The sequence below is a fragment of the Bacillus rossius genome, chromosome 3, assembly GCF_032445375.1.
Source record: "Bacillus rossius redtenbacheri isolate Brsri chromosome 3, Brsri_v3, whole genome shotgun sequence".
NCBI lineage: Eukaryota > Metazoa > Arthropoda > Insecta > Phasmatodea > Bacillidae > Bacillus > Bacillus rossius.
In genome coordinates, this window is record NC_086332.1 from 126,277,961 (window position 1) to 126,290,154 (window position 12,194).

At 43.4% G+C, this 12,194-nt stretch overlaps 1 protein-coding gene across 1 annotated transcript in view; it reads left to right on the plus strand.

The window, feature by feature from the left end:
• LOC134531231 (protein glass) overlaps positions 1-12,194 on the plus strand; it is a 663,482-nt gene that overhangs the window by 456,783 nt on the left and 194,505 nt on the right. Inside the window, exon 5 of the mRNA XM_063366906.1 lies at positions 11,916-12,140. Within this exon, the coding sequence (XP_063222976.1) occupies positions 11,916-12,140 (225 nt within the window). The remainder of the gene's footprint in view (positions 1-11,915; positions 12,141-12,194) is intronic.

The window sequence follows — 12,194 nt, forward strand, 5'->3', positions numbered from 1 at the left end:
CACGCAAGACCAAACGCAATATTGGTGCAGCCTTGCAAAAGGAACAGCCAAAGATGCAATCTCTCAACAAGAATATTATTGGAGGATTTCATCCTTTGCTTTTGCCTGCATTGGGTGCTCTTGGTGGCCTAATCGATGCAACGAACAGTATAGAGAGGGCAGTCAACGCTTCGAAGAATGAGCGCAAGCTGTTAAAGGAAGCACAACGACACAAAGCCAGCATGGAAGCCATTGCCATGGGTAAAAAAAAGACGGTGCATGATTCTATTTGCTACCTCACAAATTAGGTCGAGGCATAAGAAAGAAGCGAGATAAAAAATCTTAAGTTCTTTGCCGAAACGTCTGCTCACCAATATAGAAATAATCCAGTATGCTCAAAAACAAAACAAAAAATTATGTATTGTGTTTATGCGAGACACTTTAACTAACTAGCCAAAGATTCGTGAGTGTGCCATTGTAAATTTAGATGTTTCTACAGGTCTTGGCACACACTGGGTAGCATACATAAAGTCTGGAAAAACGATCGAGTACTACGGCAGTTTTGGAAATTTACGACCTCCGTCAGAATGTAGATGGCACTTGGGCTGGATTCTACATTGTTCTACAATTACGAAACCGACCAGTTGCCTAACCAAATAAACTGTAGCCACTTGAGCCTTCGCTTTATAACTAAAACATATGGAGCTAAATACGAATTTCTTGCTTATAAAATAACTGTACAGATATGAAACAACTCAATCAGATTGATAACACTTACCATGACAGGCCATGCATAAGAGCAGCGAGCAGTCCATTTCCCGCCTCTGGATTTCGACACTGAATAGTGTATCGGACTCGTAGAATTTCAAACCTATAACGCCATACTTAATAAGAGGTCTACGCACACGCTTTCGATCTACCAGCTACGCAGCCACCATTGCTTGCCTGCAGCCAGACTTCACCGCCGCCGCCGTCGGTAGAGCCGAGATGCCGATGCCGCCCTTCCTCCCGCAGAGCGCGGGGCCTTGATGAGGGTGACCTAGGTCCAGCGGTGAGCAATGATCACTACCAAGCATTGTACGAAAGAGTGTTAGACATTTCCAGAACCGCACTGCGCAAATTGCTTACAGACCTTATAAAGAAAATATAATGTCTTTCAGTTTAATTTAACTTATATTCGTTATACATAAAAATTGATTTCAATGTAATTTAACTTTTATTTTATACATAAAAATTGATTTCAATGTAATTTAACTTTTATTTTGTATGTAAAAATTGATTTCAATGTAATGAAACTTTTATTTTATATGTAAAATGGTTTTCAGTGTAATGTGACTTAATATCTTTTTTCACATTGCTTTATATGTATTATTGATTTCAATGTAATGTAACATTTATTTTATACGTAAAATTGTTTTCAGTGTAATGTAACGTAATATCATTGTCACATTGCTTTATACGTAAATTGATTTCAATGTAATTTAACATAATACATTTTTTTTAAATATCATTTAATATAATAATTGGTTTGTAACTCTAATCCACTGGGTGTGGGCTATCGTTGACTAATAAAAGAATGTCTCGATGTATTTTTTTCTTTCTACTTGACCCTGAACACCGCATTAGGTGCTAAAGTGTTCACACTTGACCCTGAAAATCACATAAAAAATTTTTATGAACTAATGTGTTCACACATAATTTTGTCTTAAGACGGAAAAACATCTGTGTGATGTACATGTTTACGGATGTGTGGTGAAAGTGTGGCCAACCCGGACAGACCTAGCTGGCCATGCATAAATACCGCCGGCGGGAGGTGAATGCTTGCATTTGATGTCCGCGCATGCTACGTGAGGTAAGTCTCTACTGCTACACGCTTGATTTAACTTACAAGACTTATGTTACTTGGATTACACATTTTTCTATCAATCACGTCTCTACGCAGGGTGTAACTCCCTCCCAGGCTGCGGGGCGGAGAATGTTAACGGCAGGCTCCCCTCCCCGACTGTGGGAGGGGTAAGGTCCACTCACGGAGCGGAGCATGTTTACGACGCGCGCAGACTAACATGTTCACGTAGCTTGGGGATTCACTCTGATTGCACTCAGTCACGCTTACGGCGTTACATGTACACATAGCTGGGCCTCACTCAGTATACACAAGACCATTTCCTTTAATATTTACAAATGATGTTATTTTTTTATGTTTCCAGAACTTTATTTGTATCGCTTTTATGTAACTTCCCGTCTACCCCCTACTCACCATGCCTACTCCCCCCGAGGCGAAGCGACCCCGTCCCAGTGAGGCTTCCACGTCGGGCACTCGCGACAGCGCGCGGGCGTCCGGGGTGGAGCCGCGTGAAGCTGGCGACTTGCCTCCCCTGCAGAGTGTTATCTTGGACTTCGCATTTGCTAACTGGATAGTGGACTTTCGGATCGGTAATGATATTGAGTCTATTGATCCCGATTTGGACCGGTTTCTACAGAGATGTAGAGTTAACTTTCTGGCCTTAACTTCCGTCTTGGTACGCCCCTTTAAAGTTTACATTTCACTCTCGGCAATCTGTGGAGAAAGGCGAGAGTGAGACATTTCATTGTACAACCCACTTAGCGCGGTACTGCTCTCTGATGAGGTAGGGGAAATCTATGATTCAGTATTCATTCCGGAAGTCAATAGGAACGTTAGCGATTTCGCTGCTCGTGGCAGTGGGTGGGCTCTACAGCGATTGATTAACATGGATATACATGTTTCAAGCTATAGAGCTTTCACTGTTGGCACGCCGCACACGAAATTACCGACGTTTTTGTCCAATAGGAAATCTTGTGTCAATATTGAATGTCCCGAGCAGCATTTCTTTCTGTATGCCGTTATGGTAGGTGTGATGCCGCAGAAGCTAATGTTAACCGAGCCAGTTCGTATCCGGATCCACTTGTGGCTTTCAATACGTCTGGTTTGAGTTTCCTGTCTGCTCTCCATCAGATAAAAACATTCCAGAGGAATAATAATATTTCCGTTAACATTTATGCATGCGTAGACAGTAAGGGGAGTATTGTTGATTAATGTTTTAGTGGCAAGTCTGAATCCTCTAACCGGCCTCTTCGCATATCCTCTGAGCGAAGAGTGAGGCATGTAAATATGTTTGCGATTAGTTCTAGTGGCGTGACAGAGCACCTACACTTTGTAACATTTAAGAGCCTGTCTAGATTATTATATTTCCAACTGTCAAAGGGTACTCGTAAGAAATGGATTTGCGAGCGCTGTGTTCAATACTTTTTAAGTGAAGACAGGTTAACTTCACATACTGTTCTCTGCAGCCAGCATCAAGCAGTGCGTTCCTGTTTCCCTACAGAGGAGAACAAATATTTACAATTTACAAATATTGCAAAACAGGATCGTCTCGGCTTTATTGAGTACTGTGACACCGAGTCATACCTTAAGCCGATATCCACCTGTTTACCCGGTGATGAGACATGTAATTCCACACGGGTAAACGAACATGTACCATTTGCATGCAGCATTTCGTTAGTGTGTGGATACGATAATTCTTTGACCAGGTATGTGCAATTCAAGGGTGCTAATTGTATTGCTGAAATGGTCGCCGAATTAGTTTCAATGACAAAGTGGGTATGTGATATTTATTCAAAGATCATTCCTGTTAAGACATCGACTCCAGCCGTCTCTGCAAGGCTTTTGAGTCAAACACATTGCCATATCTGTAAGAAGGTATTGGCTGGGCAGAAGGTGCTCGATCTCTGCCATTTGACTGGTGAAATACGTGGTTACGCCCATTCGAAATGCAACATAGCTTTCAGGATGCAAAAGAAACAGCTTGTTGCGGTTTTCCATAATTTGAAAAATTATGATGCCCACTTTTTAATGAAGCACTTAGTTTCGCGGCGGATTGCATAGCCGGACGGCTCCTTTGTTGTGGAGAATCCCGGCGAGGTCAAAGTATTAGACATAACTCTAGAGAGTTACAAATGTATTACTAAATACATACCTGGCTCAGGTAATGTGCAAGGAGGCATGCGCACTGTGCGTCTTAGATTTATGGATTCACTTAACATTTTAAATTTAACTCTCGAAACTCTCGCTGGCAATTTCCTGCCTGATCAGTTGAAACTCACCCATTCAATGTTTCCGGAGGACGCACAGTTTCAGTTAGCTACGCGTAAAGGTGTGTTTCCCTATGACTTTGTTAAGTCTAGTAAACAATTGCAGACTGCCTCGCTACCACCAAAGGAAGCGTTGCATAACGTATTGAGTGGCACGAACGTGAGTGATCTGGACTATACTCATGCTCAAAGGGCTTGGGATGTCTTCCATTGTGCCACGTTGAAAGAGTACGCACTCAGTTACCTTAAGGTGGATACTTGTTAGCTGGCCGACATATTCGAGTCGTTTCGTTTCGTTTGCCTACAGCATTATTCATTAGATCCCACTCATTACATTACCACTTCCTCGCTCGCGTGGGATGCACTTTTAATTAAAACCGGTGTGCGTCTTGAGCTTGTAACCGATCCAGACATATACCTCTTCCTAGAGTCTGCCGTTCGTGGAGGTATTACAAATGTAAGTCGATGTCACGCGAAAGCTAATAATGTTTACATGTCCAATCATGACCCGAGCCTTCTGTCTGCATGTCGATGTAAACGCTCTGTATGCTCACACTATGTTGGATAAGCTTCCTGTGGGTAATTTCCAATGGGTTCCCAGGGATAAGTATATGAACTGGGATTAAAACACCATTGACATCGATGGTGATACATCATTTTTCGCGGAGGTAGTTTTGACCTTTCCCGATGATTGTCCTGATCGCCTATCAGATCTGCCTCTGGCCCCTGTGAATGGCGTACCGCCAAACGGGCGTATGAGTAAATTACTGTTAACTCTCGCGCCGCGTACTAAATATGTTGTCCATGCTAAAACACTGCGGCACTACTTTCAGTATGGGGCGGTCATTGGCCAGGTTCACCGCGTGCTGCGGTTTGAGCAGGCGGCCTGGATGAGGGATTACATATCATTTAATGCTGAGCGTCGTGCCCAGGCTGCAAACCCCGTTGAGAAATCGTATTTCATTTTTTATGTTAACATATTTTATTTTTCTCTTTTACACACGTAATTTAATTTCTCTTTTACACACGTAATTTATTTTACACATATTTATTTTCTCTCTTACACACGTAATTTATTTTCTCTTTTACACACATAATTAATTTCTTTTACACACGTAATTTATTTAATCTTTTACACGCGTAATTTATTTTCTCTTTTACACAAATAATTAATTTCTTTTACACACGTAATTTAATTTCTCTTTTACACACGTAATTTATTTTACACATATTTATTTTCTCTTTTACACACGTAATTTATTTTCTCTTTTACACACATAATTAATTTCTTTTACACACGTAATTTATTTAATCTTTCACACACGTAATTTATTTTACACACTTGGGTTATCTGTTTTATGCTGTAGCTACTGCGTGTGTATTGTTCTGCAGGTCTCCCCACAAGATGGATATGTCCACGCGCGAGGTTTTGGCTAGCCAAATACCACCGGAGATAGCCAAGCTATTTTTCATGGAGGAGGTGGTGGAGGGATGCCCACATCCACCGCGGGACCATCGTGGACGTGACCCTGGAGTTGGCTGCAGCGATGGCTCGACCGTGCGCTCGCTGCGGCCGAGGGAATTGAAGTGTTGGCAAGGCCTTCGGGGACATGTCCCTGGGGTTGTCCGCCAACCATGAATGATCGACGTTGCTACTATATATGCCAATTAAATAAAACCTACATTCATTTTACCCTTGTGTTGTCTTCATTATTTCTTTTTTCCTTGTGCTTGCTCCTTTACTGTACGCAGCGATGGTCTGACCTTGATTTCTCTGTGGTAAACACTTTCACTGTCACCCAGCAGTTAAACACATTCCTGCTCGCCGGCGCACGAGCGGGGCTTCCAGCTCTCAGCACGGCGATTGTACAACGCTTATTTTACTTGACGTAGTGGAAGAGAAATATTAGTCTTTGTCCTAACTATGCTTATTACATTTCTATGCTTTTTACTAGAGGTCCTACATTTTTTATACTATGTTCATTTTGTCTGTCTTCACAATATTATAAATTTTAACTATGCTTATGCCACTGGCAGAGAGCAAGTGCTATTTGATCTTGTGCTACCATTAAAGCATATTTTACGTTACACGAGCAGGCTTCTGTTCCCTACACAGTGTTGGTAAAATTTATATTTTAAAAATTTAAAAACATTATTATGCTTTTAAATATATATAATATGATGTGGGAATTATTATTGCGCATTGTGTGCGTGACACCCCAGCGGACAAAATCTCGCTCTCTGTGCGGGGGTTTTTTGAGTTTATGTTGCTCCCAGGTATTTGTATTTAGTCATAGCTAGTATGGCGGGGCTTTTAAGCATAGCAGCACATGTTTTAGACATAGCTAATATGCGGCGTTTGTGGAGTGGTGGGGGTTTGCTTTAAGCATACAACATGATGGTAATTTATTTCTTTTATCGAAATTAAACATGGCGACATTTCTTTTTTGGAAATTATACATGGCGGTTTAAGCATTTTGGAATTTTAAAAATAGCAGTATTTTGTTTCTTTTTGGAAATTAGACATGGCAGTATTTTGTTTCTTTTTGGAAATTGAAACATGGCGGTATTTTGTTTATTTTTGGAAATTAAACATGGCGGCATTTGTTTTTGGAAATTAGACATGGTGGTATTTTATTTATTTTTTTTCGAAATTAAACATAGCACCTTTTAAGCATATATTCCTTATTTACTTCTACACTTCTCAACTGATCTCGTGGTCTAGTGGTTAACCTCGACGTTGCTGCGTCCCACGGATTGAATCCACACACCGCCCAGGATTTTTTGTATACAATTCCCGCCTTCGGAGCGATGGTGGCGCGCTCCGGTAACCCAAGGCTGAACTAAGATGGCGGCCTCCAGCAGACTTAAACAAGATGGCAGCCCCCAGTGGCTGAGACGGTGGCGCGCCCTGGTAACCAATGTCAACAACAATGGCGGCCTCCATGAAACAAGATGGCGGCCCCCAGAGGGGTTCTGGCGCAATGTTTATATTTCAATGTTTACATTGAGCCAGAACCTCCATGGTGACCCTACTCGCCTTAGGCGCTTTTACAACCTCCTAGTTTAATTGTGTCATATCAAAAAACGTGACTCTTTTCTTGAACTAATTATCTCTGAACCAATTATTTTTAATGTTTTATTTAGACTTGTGCAGGTTTTTCTAACTGAGAATATCAGTATTTGTGCTGGTAACAATTATTCTTGAATTAAAAATTATATCTTACGCTGTTAATGAAACCTTATCTAGCTGGTGCAAAACGTATTTGTACAGAAAGCAATTACATACTTTTATTTTATGATAATTTATGGGAAATATATGGTTTAAATCAAAATATATAGCCCTATATGAACATGTCATTAAACTCTATTTTAGGCAAAGACAACGTTATTTATTTATAGTTAATTTTATTATGTACGTAGCTATTTACCCTGATTATGTATATTAATAATATTTTTTCTTTCTTTCTCAGTAGTTTCACGAGATTTTTATCCATTTTAATAACACCATGTACACTCAATGGTAAAAACTTTAATACTGATGATTTAAGAGGTGGAGTGATTTTAAAATAAGGGTTAGTAATTGCATAATAGTTGTTTACAATGGTTGGAAAAAATGGATTAACAAAAAATAACTAAAACATAAGTAAAATAAGAACTGTTAAAATAATTTATGGTGGTATTTTACTAAATTGTATTTTACAAAATAAATTCAAGTTCAAATTTCGTTTACATTTACATTATGACAATTTCATAATAAACTCAAATTAATTTTTCAGTGGTGAATTCTCGAATTTTTTTACATGTTGATTATATACTCAGGAAGGATGCAGAAGCAGGATATTGGCTGGTGCTGCAATTATAAAAGGACAAACCGAAGAACAAGAAAAAGCACCAAAAGAAATAGGATCAAACAACACAATACCAGAATATCAAGAAACAAACACAGAACAAGAAAAACGAACAAAAGATCAAGTTACGCATTCTAATAGTAATGTACTAAAAACCTACACTGCGATTGGGATTACAACGGGAAAATTAAACAGCACAACAAGAATCACCAGATAAAAGCGAGAACGATTCAAACATGGATCTAGATTTTCATACGTCATCATCTGTTGATACTAAAAACACGTCCTCATCAGGATAAGGAGAGGACTATATTATCATATATTACTAACGAGACAGCTGGTGCAGTATCGGACAGCTCCCAAGATATTACAAGAGATAATGTAAAATGAGGAAAGCAAATCCAGTTCAGAGGAAAAATTCTAAAGCAACTCTTCAACGAAGAACTGGAAAACCTTATACATCATCATCAATTCGTAAAACAGAAATGGCTGCAAGAAGGGTAGTCCAACGTGCAGTGAACAATTTAAACTTAAATGCTCAAGCACAATATACGAAATTAAAATGCTCGAAAAATTTACCAAATATTGGCTACTTGACAGCCTGCAATCCCAGCGAAAATGTATCTGTAGAAGTATGGCTACGAAAAACAAGCCGCGCCAATGTATCATCTATGCGTCTTGTTTCTTAGCTACAACGTAAACGTGCGTGTTTGCAAATTGTTTTTCAAGGCAACGTGGGACATCAGTACCCAACCTTTTAACACTGTGTTAGCTACCTTAAACGAAGGATTACTTATTTTCTTTTTAAACTTACGTTCATTTTACTAAATTATAATTTTGCAATTTGTATTTTTTTTAATAAACGAATATCAATTTGTTTTTAATTTTTTTATTCTTACTTTAGTTGTAATTTTGCCTGAGAGATATATTATTTTGGGTTGTAAAGTGGCGTTAAGTGGTTTGTAGAAAAGCAATAAAACGTCATAACTCAAAGACCTAACCTATATTTACCTGATAAAATTTCACATTCGATGAGAGCAAAACTACATATACAATTTACTATTCTATACAACATAATAGATATTATTACCATAAATACTTACCAGAAAAATAAAAGAAGATTATACTTTTTAAATATACGATTTAAAGTACTAAGTATTTAAGTTTTATCTCAAATATTGTATTTTTAAATTGTGTCACTTTTCTTGAGGGTTTGCGATATGTATTTATATATATAACTTACATATATATACATAAATATGTGTGTGTGTTTTCTGCTATAAGCAGTTGTTCAGTTATAATTATTGTGCAATTATATTATCTCTATATTTTATAAAATTTGTCGTGCAAACAGATTATATAAAACTGCCAGAAAATCTCTAATCTAGAATTAAATAAACGTTTCATTACTCGGTAGCTTTTTTATTCTTTCGAGTGAAGTATGGGTTTATTAACTTCAGAAATAAAATTTTTTTAACAATTTCAAAAATATTAGTTTAACATTATTATAATAACTGCATGAAACTTCTACAAAAATTGTAAAGGTAAAAAAATATATTAATATGATGACAATTGTGACTATATATATTATTAGTAAGATTATTTTTTCAAATGTGGAAAACAGTATGAATAAATAGGTAAATATAACTAAAGCGTTAACAATCTTAATGCAACCAAAACGTTTTCGAATCATTCTTTAAAGAGCTGTAAATGTATGTTTGGCATGCAACATAAACATGCATACGGGTGTACCTGTACGGCTGTATCTGGCAGGCAGCGGAGAAACTTGGCCTGCCATGAGGATTTGAAGCAGGAGACGCTGCGGCTGATGGACATTGGTAGCAGTGATATCGCGGTGTAAGGAGACAGCGGAGAGTGAGGTGTGGGGCCGGTGTGTGGTACAGGTGCAGTGGAGCGCGGTGTGAGGAGACAGCGGAGAGTGAGGTGAGGGGCCGGTGTGTGTACAGGTGCAGTGGAGCGCGGTGTGAGGAGACAGCGGAGAGTGAAGTGAGGGGCCGTTGTGTGTACAGGTGCAGTGGAGCGCGGTGTGAGGAGACAGCAGAGAGTGAGGTGTGGGGCCGGTGTGTACAGGTGCAGTGGAGCGCGGTGTGAGGAGACAGCGGAGAGTGAGGTGAGGGGCCGGTGTGTGTACAGGTGCAGTGGAGCGCGGTGTAAGGAGACAGCGGAGAGTGAGGTGTGGGGCCGGTGTGTGGTACAGGTGCAGTGGAGCGCGGTGTGAGGAGACAGCGGAGAGTGAGGTGAGGGGCCGGTGTGTGTACAGGTGCAGTGGAGCACGGTGTGAGGAGACAGCGGAGAGTGAGGTGTGGGGCCGGTGTGTGGTACAGGTGCAGTGGAGCGCGGTGTGAGGAGACAGCGGAGAGTGAGGTGTGGGGCCAGTGTGTGTACAGGTGCAGTGGAGCGCGGTGTGAGGAGACAGCAGAGAGTGAGGTGAGGGGCCGGTGTGTGTACAGGTGCAGTGGAGCGCGGTGTGAGGAGACAGCAGAGAGTGAGGTGAGGGGCCGGTGTGTGTACAGGTGCAGTGGAGCGCGGTGTGAGGAGACAGCGGAGAGTGAGGTGTGGGGCCGGTGTGTGGTACAGGTGCAGTGGAGCGCGGTGTGAGGAGACAGCGGAGAGTGAGGTGAGGGGCCGGTGTGTGTACAGGTGCAGTGGAGCGCGGTGTGAGGAGACAGCGGAGAGTGAGGTGTGGGGCCGGTGTGTGTACAGGTGCAGTGGAGCGCGGTGTGAGGAGACAGCGGAGAGTGAGGTGAAGGGCCGGTGTGTGTACAGGTGCAGTGGAGCGCGGTGTAAGGAGACAGCGGAGAGTGAGGTGTGGGGCCGGTGTGTGGTACAGGTGCAGTGGAGCGCGGTGTGAGGAGACAGCGGAGAGTGAGTTGAGGGGCCGGTGTGTGTACAGGTGCAGTGGAGCGCGGTGTGAGGAGACAGCGGAGAGTGAGGTGTGGGGCCGGTGTGTGTACAGGTGCAGTGGAGCGTGGTGTGAAGAGACAGCGGAGAGTGAGGTGAGGGGCCGGTGTGTGTACAGGTGCAGTGGAGCGCGGTGTAAGGAGACAGCGGAGAGTGAGGTGTGGGGCCGGTGTGTGGTACAGGTGCAGTGGAGCGCGGTGTGAGGAGACAGCGGAGAGTGAGGTGAGGGGCCGGTGTGTGTACAGGTGCAGTGGAGCGCGGTGTGAGGAGACAGCGGAGAGTGAGGTGTGGGGCCGGTGTGTGGTACAGGTGCAGTGGAGCGCGGTGTGAGGAGACAGCGGAGAGTGAGGTGAGGGGCCGGTGTGTGTACAGGTGCAGTGGAGCGCGGTGTGAGGAGACAGCGGAGAGTGAGGTGTGGGGCCGGTGTGTGGTACAGGTGCAGTGGAGCGCGGTGTGAGGAGACAGCGGAGAGTGAGGTGAGGGGCCGGTGTGTGTACAGGTGCAGTGGAGCGCGGTGTGAGGAGACAGCGGAGAGTGAGGTGTGGGGCCGGTGTGTGGTACAGGTGCAGTGGAGCGCGGTGTGAGGAGACAACGGAGAGTGAGGTGAGGGGCCGGTGTGTGTACAGGTGCAGTGGAGCGCGGTGTGAGGAGACAGCGGAGAGTGAGGTGAGGGGCCGGTGTGTGGTACAGGTGCAGTGGAGCGCGGTGTGAGGAGACAGCGGAGAGTGAGGTGTGGGGCCGGTGTGTGGTACAGGTGCAGTGGAGCGCGGTGTGAGGAGACAGCGGAGAGTGAGGTGAGGGGCCGGTGTGTGTACAGGTGCAGTGGAGCGCGGTGTGAGGAGACAGCGGAGAGTGAGGTGTGGGGCCGGTGTGTGGTACAGGTGCAGTGGAGCGCGGTGTGAGGAGACAGCGGAGAGTGAGGTGAGGGGCCGGTGTGTGTACAGGTGCAGTGGAGCCGGAAAGTGAGGTGAGGGGCTGGTGTGTGTACAGGGGCAGTGGAGCGCGGTGTGAGGAGACAGCGGAGAGTGAGGTGTGGGGCCGGTGTGTGTACAGGTGCAGTGGAGCGCGGCACCACCCAATCCCTCGCCTGTGTACGCCCAGACGACTCAAGCACTGCTCAGCCCCCAGCCCTACCCGGGCGGTGCTAACTTCTCCTTCACCGCAGACTTCAGGCCACAGCCTGTGGACACGGCACTGCTGGGGTCGGACTCACCTTTCAGGACTCTGGTCGCCTCTAAGCCTGCCATGGCGCGTCGAAGCGCTGCCCCCAGCTATCAGGTACCAGTCTCTGACGTCATTCTTGCCTTAGTCCTATTTCAAAGAAGTTGGCTT